At 49.8% G+C, this 18,297-nt stretch overlaps 5 protein-coding genes across 5 annotated transcripts; 3 read left to right on the top strand and 2 right to left on the bottom strand.

Moving 5' to 3' along the window:
- Nucleotides 1-3,903: 3,903 nt before the first annotated feature.
- On the top strand, nt 3,904-5,301 carry POX_g08636 (uncharacterized protein; the record flags this gene model as incomplete). Its single annotated transcript, XM_050117406.1, has 2 exons — nt 3,904-4,039; nt 4,112-5,301. The coding sequence occupies 2 exons, from the start codon at nt 3,904-3,906 to the stop codon at nt 5,299-5,301; spliced, it is 1,326 nt and encodes a 441-aa protein (XP_049965550.1).
- A 1,421-nt stretch (nt 5,302-6,722) lies between these two features.
- Nucleotides 6,723-7,025, top strand: POX_g08635 (uncharacterized protein; the record flags this gene model as incomplete). The annotated part of the gene is made up of 1 exon (XM_050117405.1): nt 6,723-7,025. One exon carries the CDS (start codon nt 6,723-6,725, stop codon nt 7,023-7,025), a length of 303 nt encoding a protein of 100 aa, XP_049965549.1.
- A 1,042-nt stretch (nt 7,026-8,067) lies between these two features.
- On the bottom strand, nt 8,068-10,704 carry POX_g08634 (Sucrose non-fermenting protein kinase 1; the record flags this gene model as incomplete). Its single annotated transcript, XM_050117404.1, has 3 exons — nt 8,068-9,230; nt 9,305-10,137; nt 10,295-10,704. The coding sequence occupies 3 exons, from the start codon at nt 10,702-10,704 to the stop codon at nt 8,068-8,070; spliced, it is 2,406 nt and encodes an 801-aa protein (XP_049965548.1).
- Nucleotides 10,705-11,563: 859 nt separating this feature from the next.
- POX_g08633 (uncharacterized protein) lies at nt 11,564-13,192 on the bottom strand (the record flags this gene model as incomplete). Its single annotated transcript, XM_050117403.1, has 1 exon — nt 11,564-13,192. The coding sequence occupies one exon, from the start codon at nt 13,190-13,192 to the stop codon at nt 11,564-11,566; it is 1,629 nt and encodes a 542-aa protein (XP_049965547.1).
- Nucleotides 13,193-15,346: 2,154 nt separating this feature from the next.
- Nucleotides 15,347-18,056, top strand: POX_g08632 (uncharacterized protein; the record flags this gene model as incomplete). Its single annotated transcript, XM_050117402.1, has 2 exons — nt 15,347-15,564; nt 15,629-18,056. The coding sequence occupies 2 exons, from the start codon at nt 15,347-15,349 to the stop codon at nt 18,054-18,056; spliced, it is 2,646 nt and encodes an 881-aa protein (XP_049965546.1).
- Nucleotides 18,057-18,297: the final 241 nt, after the last annotated feature.

The following is an 18,297-nucleotide window of genomic DNA, read 5'->3' as shown; positions in this document are numbered from 1 at the left end:
TTTCTCATGATGGGCAGAGGTGACCAAATGTTTGCTTCTAACACTTGGAAGATGCTTGAATATTCAAGACTAGGAGGATTTCTGCTAGCTCAGAGAAGCAACCATTTTCTGGACCAAGAAAGAACGCGGTCTTCTGTGGGATATAAAACCTCACTGGCCTCACTCACATCTTCTCGCCTCTCACCTCTTTCCCTCGGTATCGGATCTTCACATTTATCGTGAATTGTTCGATCTTTGATTCCATCTGAAACCACGATAACCGGTACCGACTTTTCCAATTCCTCGTTATCACCGGAATGGCACATAACTGGAACCATCATTTGCTTAGTGTGAGAGATGATGAGGTGGGCACCTCTGATCTGAGCGGCCCACAATATCCTTGGTCAACTCAGGCTCTCAGTAGCTTCAGCGAAGAGTCACTTCAGGGTGCAGCCCACAGGTCAGCTCAGATCCGCCTTCCTTCAATCACTGAGCTAGGTCTGGACACATATCTCTCTAGGGGTCGTCGTCTCCCACAAATGAGTTTCGCCCAACATGAAATCGGTCGTTGAATCAATCCGTCTTTCTTTCAGACCGAATTCACCTTACAACCACGTTCAGATATCGAGACAAATGATATCTGTTTTGATGTTGAAGTGAGCTTAGCTCAGCACCCTCGTGAAGTTCAAGGCCCGAGAGAAACCACAACAGTCGACATGATTCCAGCAACTACGACGTTTACTCCTCAATGTGAATTCTCCCACCCATGTTTGATAGGCCCCAGTCCTGATGGTGTTCACTTTTGGAAGCTAGTGTCACACTTCTTTGGTCGAAACAAAGTTTCAACCCAAGCCTTTCCAGATTCTGTCTGGGTCTGGTTCTGTCGCAAACATTACCAACGGGCTCACTATCGCGTCGCACAGTGGCCCTTCGGCCAATGCGACCTACTTCTGACAACACTCAGGCGAATGGAGCGATGGGGACAAGTTCAGAGCTTCGAACTTTGCCTTTGACGCCGTGAGGCCTTACGCGCCAGTGAAGAGCCAACTGCTCCGACGCCTCGAGGACTTCTTGAAAGTGGCCGTCGTCATCCGACTGCCTACACGGCACCCGTGTCCGACTGGCTACACCAAGAGGTTGGTACCGGAAAATCCTTCAACGATATCCGACGGGTTATCGAACGCATTCGGGGATACCTCGCGGGAGTTCGCCAGGAAGAACAAGGGAGGAGACAGGCCTAGAGGTTGATGAACACTCGCCGTTCATTCCCGAGGACCACCTGCACTTGCAGATGGAGCCCACCCCTTCTTACAAGTGTAGGGGTGCAGCGGTCAGGTTTCCTGATATTGAAATCCTCCCCACGTTTCATCCAAGCGTGCAGATACGGAAACATCGGCGCTGGTCTAAATAGAGGCTCTGATAGAGACAAATTCTTACCATACATTCCAACCCCATTTGATCAGATATAATTTCTACTCAGCGGGTGGAATAAAGTAAGATGTTGCTCATCTATGAGGAACTCAAGTAATCTCATACCAAATAGTGAACACTGCAACTTGGTCAATTGTCTCTCAAGTTTGATTCATGCTGATGAGTATAGATCACAGAGATCATACATGACCAGCGCCTCATATCTTTCCAAAAGATGTGCCTTCTATGGCAGAGATTCTTTGTCTACCTTTCCAAAAAAGTGTCTGGGAACAAGAGGTCCAACTTTCTCTTCATCCTGAAAAGTTTCATGGGCGTGGTACTAGTCAGAGCCCTTCTCGATCTCACTTCTGCCCTATTTCAGCTCTCTACCAGATCTAGACAGAATCAACATTCAGTTCTGGAAATGGGTTGACCCGCATTCGCCTTATATGGCGGCCATCTCATGTGTAAGATTTTATCACCCTTCTCGTGCTTTGCCTTCACTTGGAAATTAGGTATTGAGATACACTCGAAGCTCGATATGACTACTAAAACTCAACTTCTTTTCCTTAAGTATATAAAATAAACTGTAATAATATACCACGCAAAAGCCCTAGATATAATTAATTGCCTCACAAATTAGATTAAATATTACATTACGGCCTGGAATATTGAGCAATATTTGCTTTTAGCCCATGGAATATTCGTGAAGTTTGCAAAAAGCCCCAGAAATTCTGTATGAACAAGCTTAATGGAACGACCAAAGTTCCAGAAGTGGGGGGTGGTTATCTTCGGGGAAATACAGACTATTCATAAACCTCACTTCCCATCCCTCTTTCTTTCACTCTTCTGCTAACATGACGGTCAGCTCGATTGCGAGGTCCTGAATATCAAGCCCATCGATACAATGTTCGTTCTCGTTGTTCAAATCATAACCATTTCTCGCAAATACACACCCTCTCTGTCTACCGAAAATCAAAAGATACAACTCTGGCAACTGCGTAGCTCCCTGGCGTCCTGGATTCGAACGTCTGTAGATCTTACCTTGCTTTTCAGGAGTATCCATGATCTGCTTTCTCAAGCCAGCAAGAGGATAAGACTGCTCTCAATCCTTCCACCGGCCAATTTATTCCTCGAGATTGTAGATAGAGTCCACCCCTTCCTACAAGCGCAGAGACACTATGGTCAAGTTCCCTGGCATTAAAATCCTACTCACGTTTCAATCAAGCGTACAGACACGGAAACGTCGGCGCTGTCTGTTAAATGGACATGTAAGAAGGACAGCTTGCAGGGTTTCCGTGCTTAATCCGGAGCCCTGAAGGGACCACTCACACTGGCCAAGAAGCAGCCGAGAGCAATAATCAGCTCTGCGTATGGGACCGACCAATTTGGAGAGAGACAGAGGCCACTCCGAGCGCAACGCGAGCTGTAACAGAGCCGAACCATGTGGTACTTCAAGCTCCCATTAGCTCCATCATTTTCATCAGAGAGGGCACTCAGTCATGGTGCGCTCTGAGATCCCCACATCAGACATACCAAAATTCAATTTGTTCTGCAGGCCCTGATGTATTTCGGGCTGGATGCTTTCTCTGATAGGCCTCACTTTCGGAATGCCAATATACAGCTGGCTATACCTTTGCTTTGAACTGCGAATACCCTCACTTCGGGGCGAACATCAGTTAACGTCGATCTCACCCAGCAGTCATCTTTAATAAAAGAAGACCTCAGTTCTTTCTCACTCTACTTATAATTCAATATTGAGCCCCACAAAAATAAATGCGCAAAATTATAAAGTTCTAATCAAAGCTCATTTCGTCGAGAAGTGAATTTTTCCATCTTCATGAAAAGCAATGATTGATATCATCCTTCTTGAATAGTCAGGCTGACATGTTTCCACACGCGAAAAACCGAATTATTAGGGCTCTTGAATTAGAATTTTGCTAACACTGGGTTGAAGCTATGTTAGCTTCGCTATATTCCACTAGAGATCTTTGACTAGGCAGTATCCACCTGCAGGCTTCACGTTTATGCTGTCTCTTTCTCATGTTATTAATCGATAATTTGTGTTCGTCACGTCTGTCACGCTACAGTTGTAATATTCGACAGCAAATCATACTGATCCACTTCCATAAGCTTCGTGTTGAATTTGACATCCTTCATCACCTTCAAATTGATGCGTTAGGAAAGATCAGGAACATTCCAATGTAACAAACATTTTGTTATAGACTGATAGCTAATAGTAATGACTTTCTGTGGATACGAGGTAGATGTTTGCTTTCGACGCGTGGAAGATGCTTGAATCTTGTGTGAAGCTCTAGCAGCCCTATACAAACAAATACAGCCCACAAAAAGGAAGAGATTCTTCGTCTTGAGACACGAATCTCTGCTCACCTCACTTTATACCTTCGTCATCTTCGTTTCCCTCTTTTGTATCCCCAGTCAACTATCCCTCCGCCATTTAGACACAAGGCAGTACCTCTCCTGCATCTCAGCTTTCTTTTTTTTCAAGACAGCATGGCATTCAACCCGGGCAGTCAACTTCCAGGTACGGACGATCGTGAGGTAGGCACCTCCGATCTGAATGATCAAGAGTACCCTTGGTCTTCACTCCCGGGAAGTCGCCAAGAGCCAGAAGAGCTCGTAGAACGAGGTATGTCTTGCTCTGCAGAGCCCCGAATTTTGACTTCAGAGCCTTTGCCAAAGATTTACTAAGATGTACTAGAGGAATCTGAGAACAGGGACCGACTGGAGGCTTCAGAGGGACTCATAGCTGGAGACCCTTTTACCCGGTTGAGCGCCAGTCAGTGGGCATGGCCCTCACCAGAGCCATCTCAAATCATACTCCCTCCTCTTCGCTCAATAATCTTGAACACAGGCGATGCTGAGTTCTGGGGTACGAATACTCAAGCTTCGCCTCTCCCTCCCATCACGTCTCAGCCAGCGCTCTCTTTCTATCCTCTCACCTTACCTGGATCAGGATATCTTAGACCCGAGCATATTCCTGCAGTGCAGGGATCGAGCGAGCCCCAGACTCGACAGATGGCGGTCACGAAGAGTCACACGCCACAGAATCAACCAGAAAGTACCGACTTTACGCCGGTATGCGAGTTTTCTAGTCAATGCAACGTAGGCCCTAGTCCAGACGGATTTCACCTGCGTAAGGTGGTTTCGCATCTTTTTGGCCGAAACAAAACCTCGACACGAATGTTTCCTGAGTCAGCTTGGGTCTTCTATTGCAGGAAGCATTATCAAAGAGCCCAGTACCGCGTGGACTCATGGCCGTTCACACAGTGTGACCTCTTGCTAGAAACCCTGGGCCGGATGCAAGTATGGGGTCATGTGAAAAGCTTCGAGCTTCGTCTTCGTCGTCGGGAGGCCATGCGAGCGAACGGTAAAGAGGACGAAATGGCTCCTACTCGGGTTTTGGCAAGTGGAAGGCGCCGACCAATCGCCTTGATCGCACCAGTCCCAGAGTGGCTACAGCGGGAGGTAGGGATTAACAAGACATTTGACGATATCCGTCATCTCGTTGGCCAGATTCGTGAATATCTCTCCAACTTTCGGGAATATGAGACTCGGTTGAAGCAGGCACAGGGGGTTTCGGATGCTCGCCTGTCAGCTTCACCATATCACGAGCGGCGGACGACTGCGGTACGATTCCCGGATATTGAGATCCTCCCGACCTTTTATCCCAGCGCTATTGAACATCCACAGCGACGGTCATCACAGGAACACGGCCATGGTGGATCATTCACGACCTGTAACGAGCGCCCTGCAATTGTGGATGGCGATTCTGCTCCGGCAGCTCAGCCTCACAGACAACGGAATTCTCGGGCAGGAGGGGAACCTCGTGTGTCTACTCGAGGTGCCATCAAGAAACCGAGAGATCAAGGTGCCGATGGACGGACTTGAAGAGGTGGGCCGAATTGATAGGGCTCTTGTTGCTTGAAAAGGCGTTGGTCGATGTGATGGTTCAGCTTCTACTTCTTCCGCAGACCGATTCTCTCTTCCGTCGGGTTGGATGTTGTGATACCCAACATTCAATGTGCAAAGTGACTCAATCTCAGCTATTGTGGCAGGTGCTATTTGTATTAATGATATCTAGATCATGAGTTTTTATGATGATCCCTTCTGCATCCGTCTTTCTAGGGAGTCGATGAAGACTGCTTGAATCATCCCCGCTTTCCTTGCAGTGTAGGACCTTGGCAGGTTATTTAGCATCAAGGGGCTCTCAACGTGCATCAACGAATAGACCTGATTCCGTAGTACCTATCAAGCCTTGCACGCTTTCTCCAGTTTTCCATATACGAAGGGTGGTGTGTTGTGTGCGTGATAAGTTTTAAATATCAGGTTTCTCGCCCTCCAGCCCCCCTTCTTACCTTCTTAGCCTCCTCCTCCTCCTCCTCCTCCTCCTCCTCCTATCTGATGGTTGATAATAGACCCCGAATAAAGAATGGTTGGTGCAGCCCGTCAATTACTTTACAAAAACTCCATTAACAGACCAAACATCAAATCGGGCATCGATTAGGCGGTGGCTCCATCTAAACTGAGAGGGATAGCTTGTTACCATTGACCCGTCAGATAATGATCACCGCGACGGACAGACTGCATGAAGAAGTATATTACAGTTGCAAGAGACATCTTGGTCTTGACCACGGACCGTGCATTTATCGAGTTACCAGGGTTCCTGTGTCATGAGGTAGGTAGCTGTGCTACGTCACTCTGAGTTGCTAAATATGTTACATGGAGCGGACAGACAAATAGATTTGACGGCTGATTTCTTCTTTGTTCGATTTTCATTCTTAAAATGAAGCATGTCAACACAAAGTGTGTAGGGCTCAGCCTTCCGTCCTGGGCTCTCTCACACTTGGTCCTTGATTAGGGTAGGTAAATTTTGGCATTTTCCATTCAGAATGAAAGAAATCACCTCTTGCGGTCTAAAAATAAGTCCAGCGCAGTTTATTTAGAAAAGGAAAAAAGCCTTCTCGCTCAATTTCGGCCAGTAAAAGATATGAGAATCTTTAAATAGCTTCCAGACTTGGACATGATGAAACAATGAAGTGCCAGCGAGATCATATCATTATGCTAACCCTACTCATGTCATCAATGCCTAGCTTCAATCTCCTGGTATAAAGATCTTCAGAATCACTGGAAGCAAGCGTTCCAGTCTTCATACTATCGTGCATTCTGTTCCTTCCACACGGTGCCGAAATCCTCTCTCGGCGATCCATTGTCACCGTCAACAAACCAAGTCTTTGTGCTGCCACGAGAACCAAAAGAGTCCGCACACAACTGCTTGAAGTAATTTCCTTCATTGTTTCTCATAATCCACCATGCATCTTCTCGAGCAATTTATTAGCCTCCGGTATGAGCTCATCGACAGTCTCACCGCGTGGGTCAACAACAGCTACTTCATTCCCCCAGAGGCAATGGCCATTGTTCTCGACAAAGCAAGCCAGGACATCAGCTTGTATGAAGACTTGGGCAATGGCCGCTTCTACTACAATTGCGACCAAATCAAGCACATCCTATCATTTGCAAGTCATGAGCTCCGAAAAAAGCAACGGTTAACTCGTGATATTTTACGCATCATGGACAATTTGGTCGTTCGACTTCGACAGCTTCAGATTAATTGAGTCTGATCGATGACTTTGATTCTTTGTCTCTCTACTTCAGTTTTTTTGATCCTGGTAGATCAATGCGTGTCTTTTTTTTTTTTTTGCTCTCATTTCGCTCAATTCGAGGGCTGTCCTGTGATGATCTACACAGTTATCATGGGGCGAGTCCAATACAACTCTCTCTTTTTGAAACAACCCCTGACAATTGACTATCATAGCGTGCTAAAAGAGTTATGTATAAAGGAAGATGAGAATTCCAAGACATATTCAAGCCTTGCCACCATAATTTGAGAGCCCTTTCAGTAAGGTGGCAATTTTTACTTCTCTCAGGTACCGGAACGAAGATTCTGTCTCAGTAAATTAGAAGTCGCGATACCCGTTGAAAGCAGGCAACCTAGTAGGAAATAGGATCTCTGTTTCTCTGATTTATTAATTAGTACATGCAAATCCACGGGTGAAGTCTAAAACTCGAAGAAGCCACGTCCGGTCAAATTCATTGAAGAGTCTACCTCTGCTCGGCAAGCTTTCACGATCCATGCCCGACCGGCTCTGGTAATGGAGGTTGCTGCAAATTTGAATTGGGAAAGCCTATCATCAGACTCAAAGTTGGCTTTCTGCTCAGCAACCGGGCACCTGAGGGCACAAGTAGGTGGTCCACGCGAATGTGACCTTCGCCAAGCAGTGACCGATCTACATCATTCAAGACCTCCCATTGCATCCCTTGGTGCACATTTCCCGAATCAAAAATATACTGACATAGGGGGTTGCGAAGGTCGATTATACCGAGCCAAAGAGGAGGATGATCACACACTTTCATCTCATTTGAATGAGAAGAAACAAATAAGAAAGACACGCTTGCTTGTGGATAAAAGCAAAGGTTTGCGTAGCTAAAAAGGAAAGATAGAGAGAAATCATCAAATGGAAATCGAAAGTTCATGTACAAACATATGCAACCCACATCTATGCATGCACCGAGTTAAGAGAGAGAATTGGACAATAAGTGGCATTTCAGCCCTTGGAAAAAATTGAAGTCATAAGGGGAGTGCAAATTTCGTGCAGCCTAGCTGGCGACAGCTAGTTGTGCGACAAGGTCAGATGCCACGTCGAGGAATGGGTATGGACTAGTGATCTCCTTCTCTTTGTTGAGATATCGTTTGCTGATAGGGTGCCACTCGGTATCGCCATGAGGCCGGATGACGTTCTGGTATCCATCACACTTGAAGTCCACCATGTAGTTATTCTCTTCGAGTTGATAAAGTTGAATATCGACAAACACCCAGACTCCATGCGAGATGGCGGGTAAGCCGGAAGCTTGGGTCGCAGAGGAAGGTGCAGATATTCCGCCATTATCAGAGGTAGGAGATTTCATGTCCTTCTCCTTGTCTTCGACAGGAGCGGAGATGCCGGAGATGTGGAAGCGTCGACGGAGTTCTTCGAGGTCGCTTCGACTATTGTAGACACTTGTTGAGGAGCCTGGAGCTTTAACACCTTCTTTTAGCAGGCGAGCGCGGATGAACCAGGGATCCTTGGGAATGTAGTAGTCTGACGGAAGGTCGGGATATTTGCTTTGCAGTGGCCTTGGGCTATCCGAGTTGGATGCATCAGTATTCACATCTGACCCTGAATCAACCGGTTGAATGTCCCATACGCCGCCTTGAGCAGCAATAGCGCGGTACAGGTACAACATCGCTTCGTAAGGCTGATTTCGTGAGCGGATGCCAAATTGCCATTTTCGAGATTTCTTCGGCTGTTGAGTAATTGGATGACCAATGGGCGGTTCAAACTTAAGCTTATCCAAATCGACAATGCTGCGTGAATGAGGCTTCAATGCGCGCACTGTGGCGGCTTGTTCCTCCAGAGTTAACTCCTGGCGGTTAGAGCCAGATCGTTCTTCATCCGTTCGAGATGCTTCACGTCGTCGCTCCTCGAGACGAGCTCTAAGCTCTCGGTCCCGTTGTTCCATGAGTTGATCATGAACGTATGGCAAGCTTGTCGGAAGAATCCGGACATGGCTGAGACGTGGAGCTTCGAAATCTTCCACGTCTTCGGATTGAGGTGGCTGTTTTCCCGTGTGCTGACGTTGAGGAACATTCGAGGCTTCTGGGTCACTGGCGGGCTTTTCCTGGGTTCGCTGTGCTGTGTGGGCGCGTTGAGAGGACGACAAAACGGTTGCTTTGGGCGGTGGAGACACACTTTGGGCGAGCAAAGTGTCGTCGGTAGGCGCTAAATTCAGAAGGTACCTATTAGCTGGGGAATTTTAATTGCCAAGACTGAGGATCGCCAAAACGATAGCTTACAATTGGTCTGCATCATTTCATTTTCAACGACGATGGAAAAAGCATCCTTAATGGCACTCGGCTCAGGATGGCGTAATGCATCTTCGATATCTTCTCGGTCGTAACCCATGCTCCGTTCGAGCTTCGAAACGGCAATTTGATGAATCTTATGCTGCACAGGCACCGGCTTACCTGAGCCTATCTTCCGAGGGTCGATCTTGCTCAGATCGACATCTGTAGCGATGAACTCTTCACGTGGCGGCTCAAGGTACGCCGGTAGGTTCTTGGTAAACCACGGATCTTGTCGAATTTCAGGGATGGTAATTCTGTGCACGGGGTGAACCTGAAGCATTGCACGTATGAGGCGGGCCGCCCCAGGAGAAATGTAGCTTGGGATATGGAAGTTGCCTGCAGCGATCTTCTTGAATAAAGCAGGAATGTAGTCGTCGTCGAAGGGCAGGCGACCAACAAGCAGCACATAGAGGATCACACCACAGCTCCAAACGTCCACCTCGGGACCAGCGTAGAGCTTACCAGAAATGACCTCCGGTGCGGCATAGTTCGGGCTACCACAGCTAGTTTTCAAGAAGTTACCATCCGTCATGATATTGCTCAGTCCGAAATCAGCAATCTTAACACTTTTGTTGCTGTCGATGAGCAAGTTCTCGGGCTTCAGGTCTCGGTGGACGATCTTGTGTCGATGGCAATACTCGACGGCGCAGATAATTTGCTGAAAGAACTTGCGTGCCTCGTCATCTCCACATTTTCCCTTTCGAACTAAGTAGTCAAACAATTCACGCTCGGCATATTCGAGGACCATGACGATGTCGGTCTTGGTTGCGATCACGGTGTACCTAATGAAGAAAGCGGGGCAACCTGGTCAGTCGATTCGAAACAGAGTGCGTTGTGCCCGCGGCAAGCCGGACGAAGTGGGATGATGTAAAAAGAGAGGTAATGCGAGTCACCTCATCGAGTGCGATCAAAAGACGAGAGCGTAGTGCCCATACTCACAATTTGATGATGTGTGGATGTCGCAATAGTTGAAGATACTGAATCTCTCGTTCTACCCGCCCAACCATGTCCCGCGAAAGAAGCTTGCGCCGTGAGATGATCTTCAGTGCAACTTGTCGGCCACTAGGCTGATGAATGGCAAGCTTGACCTTGCCAAATGAACCTTCACCGAGGATCTTGACGGTCTGGTACTGATCAAGGCGCTGCATGTCGCGCATTGTGGCTGGTGACTGAGTCGTGGAGTCGAGACGGCCGGTCGGTCGCGAGGGCGGAGGCATCGCCATTCCGGACGGGTTCGAACTTGCTGTCTTGTTCGTTCGTTCTCGTTCGCGATTGCGGTCTCGCGACTGATCGAGTTCCGAGGGAGCAAGAGAAACGGACAGGTCTTCCTCGTTGAGGGCGGCGGCCATGATGAAGTACCGGCGTGACTATCGTGACGTGATTGATTTTCTGGGTCGGCCCAGCGGTTGAGGTGCTGACTGTGCCGTGGATTTCAACTTCCAACTGCTTGTCGATTTGGAAAATAGACGGGCTCGATATTTGCTCTCCTTTCTTCAGCGCATTGCCAATCAACCGGTCTCGAACCCTCCCCACAATAGAGCCGAGGGTGGAGCTGGACAGCTGTAGTGCTTTTCTATTTTTTTCTGCTGCTTCGGTGGCCGAGGGGAGGTGGAAGCGGGGCGGATAGAGGGGGAAGATGGGGGTCCGCTTGGGTGACTCGTCAAACGTGCCAGTCACTTGCCCAAGGTTAAACAAGGAGAGGATCAACCTGCAGCAATGAAAAAAGGGGTGTCGCTGATGCTCGGGTCTGGATCGTGCGTGTATCAAGGATTCGCCTGATTTTCGGATGAATTGACTCTAGTCTGGAGAGAGTGCACGTGCAGCGGTGGGTTGTAGGAAGCTAAGAATGATCCGGCCTGAGGTTGACGGACGGGGCGGAGTAGTCGAGGCAAATGGCTGCGGACTTCGGAGCAGCACAGATGGACCTGAGCGCAGCCAACAACCTTAATTCCAAGATACTAGATGCGCCTTCAATTGCGATTGTCAAGATTACATTGGAAGCGATAGACAACGGGCTTGAATTGTGGACAATTTTCATGGAGCATCGATCAACTTTTGAGTACTATGCAATATACAGAATGCTTGATGGCCCGCCATGTACACCGACAGAAACGAAAGAGAAGAAAAAAAAGCAATCCAGATCCCTGAGACACCTGCCGATAATATGCACAAACTCCAAGCCAGCTTGAACGCAGGCAACAGGGTTACTTAGGTGACCTTCAACATATCCAGCATACCTTTCGTTTGGCACGCATGCTGGGCCATCTCGACCTCGTCCCGTACTCGTTTATGCAGACGCTCTACTTGCTTGTCAATTTGGGCAGACTGACCGAGGTTGCCTGAATAAATGTCGAGGAGGTTCATCGCAACCTCAACGCACAGGTTCACAAGACGAGGCTCGCGGATGTGTTTGTAGATCCAGTGCAGAACGGGTTGCAGAGTGACTTCATCGCGGTCCTTGAGTGAGGCACGCAGCGCCGAGCGGTGTCGAAGCGCTGTGAAGAGGGTGAGCTGCGCAGTCTTGTCGGTGGAAGAGAGCACTTGGTCAAGTGCGACGGAATAGCGTCCTTTGCGCAGATCATTTTCCCATGGCTGTTCCTTCTTGCGTCGCTTGCGGTCCTGGCCCTCAATGATAATGTCCACTCCCTCGCCGGTGAAGTCGCGTCCACGAAGACGCTTCTCCCAGCCGGAACCGCGGAGTTTCTGTTTCTTTGCAACTTGTCGGTCGTGTTCCTCCAACTTGCCCTCCAGCAAGGCTTGCATTTCCTTCTGGCGTTCACGCTCCTTAACTTTCTGTTGACCAGAAAGTCGGGTCTTGACCGACAGAAGACCAGATTGCATACCGACAGCAATATGTCTATCTTCGTATGCGAGACCAGAGGTGATCACCTTGAGCGTGAGGATCGGGGACGGGTACTTGGTCCCCGATACAGGGTTCCATCCCGTCGTCTCGAAGACCTTCATGTGGCCATCAAGAGCACCACTGATGAGACGCTCGCCATTAGAGGCCAACGCGAGAGATGTAACCGTCTTCTGATGGCTTTGAATGATGTGGAGCGGCTTTCCAGCCACAATATCGAGGACCCCGATCTTGTTGTCCGCGGCCGCCAAAACCGTGGTGCCCGCCGGCATAGGTAGCACAGTCTCAATAGGAGCACCCATCTTGAACGTCATCGCGGCGCGACCTTCCACACGGGGGTCCCAGATGCGGACAGTTCGATCGTAGGAGCCAGAAACGAGCAATCCAGATGAGGCCATTGAGCCAGGCATGAAGGAGCCGCTTCGGACATAGTCGGTATGACCGACAAAGGTCCGCGCGCTTGAGTCCGAGGACAAATTCCACAGGCGCACAGTGCGATCGTCGCTTGCGGACAGGAGTGTTGTAGGGTCACTGGGGGAGAACTTGGTCACCCATGTCGGCTGCTTGTGATCCGTCCACGTCTTCAAAATCGCACGCGAGTTGACGTCGAACACTTGCACTTTCCCTGTGTCATCACCCGCCACAAAAATCCGCCCATCGGGGCGGACATCGGTGCCCCGCACGGTGTCATCGAATCGAGTGATCGTTCGCAGAAGCTTTCGGGTACGAATCGAGTAAATCTGCACGCGTGCGCCGGTGGTGACGGTGAAAACGTCTGGCGGTTGGGTCAGGGACGGAAATGCAGCGGGCGAGGACGGCGCCGAAGGCTGTGTAATTAGATTGACTGGGCCATTGGCAGGCGAAGGAATAAGAAGGGGATTCTTGAAGGTGCGCCAGTATTGTTGCTCTGGTGTCAGGCGGGTGGAGGGCAGCGAAGCAAGTTTCACCTGCTGCAGGGGCAGGACGGGCGCCGCCATGACGATTGGCGAATATTGCAGTCGAGTGAAGGATACGATTCAAGATGTTTCGGTAAATTGGTGGCAATACTTTCCTCTGAGTCCTTGTGGCACGCAGAGATGTTCGGTCACAAAAACGTCGCGGATCTTTTTTTCTGCCGATCCAAAAAGTTGCACCAATTTGGGAATGGCGGCAAGATGTTTAGAGCCTGAGGCATATAAGCCTTTTGGGCCTCCCGCCCTCCCGCCAAGCTGGTCTAGCTTTACAAGGCCACAAGGCACTTATCCTAGCACCGGATGTCCTCTCATGGCGAGATCTCCTGTATTGGAAGAGTCTGCCTTTGGATTTGTGTAACGCCGTGAGCTGTAGAGTTCTCTATTATCCATCGACTTACTCAAACGTCTTCCCGAGTCATCTGTGTATCTAGATAATTGAGGGAATACCATACAATCCAGTGCTGTTTTGGAACGATTATTTTTGAAATCGTTCTCATTGTTTTGTGGCTTGCTATATGTTGCGTGCGGATTCGGATTCAACCTTTCCCTCTCCTCTAGTTGCTGCTGTGTCGGCTTCCGACTGACTATAGAATGTTTTGTACAGCTTCTATCCATGGGAGCAGGACTAGGCGCGTGCAGTCAAAGTCTGCTAGGGCTTGCCCTGGATGTGCTTTCCTGACTTCCATATTTTCTTGTGCCTAGAGGAAGGCATCGTGGATGGATGCTGACGTACTGCCTAATACAGAAACTGACTGAGCACTACCTACATAGGCAGCTCCATCAACTCTGAAGACGAGAAATTCTATTTTTGCAGAAAACGACTGACGTGTGTTGAACGATGTCAAGAAGCGTAGCCCATTCTGGCTTTAATCGAGCGTGCGCAAGGCTGCAGGCAACAGCCAATTTTCCTTAACTTGCATGATATGAGCCACACTCCGACTTCCTATCTAGTGTCCAGTTGCCACTACACTCATTGGCGGTGAGTGGGGCCTTCTTCATACATAATCTATCATTCTCAATAAACAATGTCGCTCATGGCACTGAAAATCCTTATAGGCGAGACCGTGCTCGCGATAGGTATTGCGTAGCGCTTAATGTACGTTGAACATTTTCTGTTCATTGTATAGTAGTATTGTATGGGTACGGTCGTAGAGGCGGCAGGTTTTACCTGTCGTCATGGCAATCCCGGCCAATTTAACGACCTGACCCATGCTTCTCCACTTGACTCCAGCAGAGTTTATAAAATCAGTCCAGGTAGACGATTGTGCGCCCGATGATGACTCTGTGGAAATATCATCTTGTGGTCAGATAAAACAGGGACACAACGTCTCTTCTGCCGAAATATGATGATCAAATCTTCTAGTCAGTTCGCCAATCGTTGCACCGCCTGGTGGGGAAGAAACATGCCCCTCTAGCGTTGTTCCACCTCCCATGCAGCGGTTAGCGGGTGTGGTGGCTGGGGAATCTGTACATGGTGCATGCTGCATACATGACAATAATGGGCGCCACTACATGCATCCCGACCGTCAATCCACTTTTCCTTCGAGGACTTGAATTTCTGATGGGGCTGGACACAGTCTGATATCAGAATGCGCATGAGGAATGGGAGGCCTGTCAGTGATCAAAGTACATTCCAGACCTTACTCTGCACTGCAAGGTTGGAGAGATGGGCGGTCATTCACATGCACGTGTAAGACGGGGGTGGTAAGGATAGGGCTGAAGTCATGAGAGGTTGAGCTTGCAATAGAAGTGGGCTGGATTTGTACCCAACCGGACGGACTCCTCCAGAGAGTAGTTTGTTATTTACTTGCTTCTGGACCAGACTCGGAGAGCCCCCGGCCAGCTACGAGACAGTCGCTTTGTTGATCAACGATCTTGTACTTCTTGTACGGTCATGTATTGTCACATTTCCCGGATCCACCGCGTTCGAGACACTCAAATCAGATCTGATCAGGGGTTCTGCCCAATCAACTGATCTCAAGCGGGGATCCCCAGCCCCCTCAATACCAATCTTGACATTCCTTGCACAGCGCATTTATCTCTTCCCCTCCTCCTGCTCTTCATCTTCGACATCATCTCCAAGGCCGCTGCATTGACTAGCCTTGTTGATGCAACTGAGCTCTCGGTAATCACAACTGAGACCGAGCAAGCTCCAAAGTACTTGCTGTTCTACCCATCATGTCAAAGCTGACCAAGATCAACCATGCCGCCGGTATCTTTGCGGACATGTCTGTTGACGGTCCTGCGATTGGCACCTTGGTCGCGATCATCGATCGTGCGAAAAATTTGCCTAATCGAAAGACCATGGGAAAGCAGAATCCTTACTGTGCAGCACGATTAGGTAAAGAAGCAAAAAAGACGCCGACAGATTTACGTGGTGGACAGACTCCAAGATGGTGAGTTTGCGGAAGGGCGTCTTCGCACGTTCTCGATTGAAGACTGACATCGGCGCCTCTACAGGGACCATGAGCTTCGTTTCACAGTGCACGAGTCTCCAGACTACTTCAAACTTAAGGTGTCAATCTTCAATGACGATAAGAAGACCGATCTGATTGGAGAGACCTGGATTGACCTGCAGAACTTGATCATTCCAGGAGGGAGCCAAAACGATCATTGGCATCCCCTGCAGTGCCGCGGAAAATACGCTGGCGATGTTCGTATCGAGATGACCTACTATGATACCCGACAACAGGATGAAGCGGTAATAGTCAAGCGAAAGGAGGCAGCAGAAAGGGTGCAAGGCAAGGCCGTCAGCAGCGCACCTTCGTCTACTGGCGTATCAGGTCCTCGAACGTTAGAGAAAGTGAAAAGGCGTCCACTACCTACCGGTCCTTCCGGGGCTTCTGCCCCTGCCCCTAGACCTTCTGCGGTAGAGCATACGCATTCCGCCCCCGCCGCGATTCAACATCCCCATCTATCACGCCCAGCCGCACGAGAGCAACCACATAGCGTGCCCGCTCCCACCCAGCTTCCACGGCATGATGCCACAACTTATGCAGTCAATCCATCAGAAATCACTCGCGACATGTCGACCCACAACCACTCCGGCTCAGGTATGAGGACAAGGGAAACACATGGCCCTGTCGAAACGTACCCCCGTGAGCGCGATAACCCAGGTTCCGCCCCGCCTCAATCTCCCCACCCGTTGAATACGAGCAGACACGACATCCAGGATGCTCGAATGACTGCCGAATATCACCATGCTCATTACGAGAACCGCCATGTACCCTCATCTCGTAGCCATGGCGAGTTTGATCAGGCCCCCCAGGAATATCGCCCAATTCCCGAGCCGTCCATGGAGCCCACGGTTGCCTCAAACATGATGCTATACGATAGACATACTGAGCAGCAAAACACGCAAAGCTCCATCGTGTCCCCGCAATATACCGCAAACCCAATGACGTTCGGCCATGTTTCGACTTTTACGCCGCGCATATCAGCTTATGCCGAGGAGCCTGCGCCGTTGCATTACTCGCGACCAGGTTCGTCCTCCGGCCCAGTGGACGATTTCAGGTATCACCCGGGGGCTCTCAAGGCTCTCCCTGCTCCTCGAGCGGATCCATATCACCCGGAGTACGCTACAATGCAACCGCGAGTTGAGGATGAAGAAGAAGATGCTCCACCGCCACCGCCCCCAGTGCACCGGACTCGCATGGCTCAACCGCCATCACTTTTGAAGCCGTCGACGGGTCACTCACAGCAGCCTTATACACCATATAGCGCTGTGTATGTAGACAACCGATCCCCATCAATGCCAGCAAGTCTGGTAGCGGGCTATGAAGGTGAAGAGCAAGACCGAGTCTATGAAGGACGAACGAGCCGCACGGGGAGCACGAGCCACCTTGAAGATGAGATGATGATCCCGCTGCCCTTGTCAGCATCCAGCAGCTCCGCCACGCTTCCACCCTCAATGCAATCATACGCACCCGCACCAGCCTCCACAACCTACGAGAATGCTGTTTATCCTCTCCAAACATCTCCACAGCCCATTGACGATCGGAGCTCAGCCAGACACAGGGGGGGTTCCATCAATTCCGACTCGCGTATGGTGATTGCAAGAAAATCAGTGAGTCCCGCGCCCGCAATGTCTCGGGGCTCTTCGGTCCCATTTTCGCCGGATTCATATGACTCTTTGAACCCGCGATCCTCCCGTTCAGCTGGCGGCTCGGAGCATTTACCCGCATACGAGTCTTTATCTCAAGCTCGAGATGCAGCGCTTCGTAGCGAAGTCGAACCTCGCCGAGACCCCGATCAACCCATTATTGGTGATGATGGACGCGAGATTGATCCATCCGACCACCTTCCCACAGACACTTGGGCACCCGAGCCTGAAAGAAAGAGCCGCAAGCCTGAAGTGATCATACGATTTAAACATTCTCAGCGTCCTACTTCTCGCGGTAATGATGCTGCTCGCGCTGTTGGGCCACCACGTGTGGGCTTCCGCACGACTGCCGAGTATGATCGACCAAGCCAAGCATACGGTCCGACACACGTTCACAATCGTGATCCCGTGGACCGGACCCCCCCTCGCACAGATCGGGGCCAGGAGGGTCTCGGTAGCTTTTCACACGGTCGGGGCTATGGTAATCCATCTCCTGGAGAGCGCCCACGCTCATCGCGAGGCTCGGTATCTCCATCTCCAACTTCTCGAGCCCCGCTCTACGACTACCGCACTGGGCCTCCTCTTCCCGCCAAAGTGCCCGTTTCCTATGGTTCTCCAGAATATCCAGTCGCTGCTAGTCGGGCAGTAACTGGTAATCCCGGCATGGATGCATTGAGCCGTGAACTCAAAACGATTGACATTGGTTCCGTGGGCTGTAGCCCTAGCAGGGCTGTGCGCAAATATGCACCCCCTCGACCTTCGGTGACTATGGGTTATGCCAGCTGATAGATGAGCATGAGGGAAGCACAAATTTCTTTATCGTCGACTTTCATGAGACGGTTCAATGCTTTGCCGGTTCCCATCCTTGGAGCAATTGGTCAAAATGATTTACGGCACGACAAGTCTGCATCAGAAAGCCAGTACTTACTTTCTTCAGATATCCCACAATTTTCGGCGTTTTTAAGAGCTTGCTTGACTTTTGCCATATTTGGCTCTACGTATTGTTTCTTCATTTGAAAAACCACTT

The sequence above is a fragment of the Penicillium oxalicum genome, chromosome VII (genome assembly GCF_001723175.1).
Source record: "Penicillium oxalicum strain HP7-1 chromosome VII, whole genome shotgun sequence".
In the NCBI taxonomy this organism is placed as follows: Eukaryota; Fungi; Ascomycota; class Eurotiomycetes; order Eurotiales; family Aspergillaceae; genus Penicillium; species Penicillium oxalicum.
This window is presented reverse-complemented; position numbering and strand designations above follow the sequence as displayed.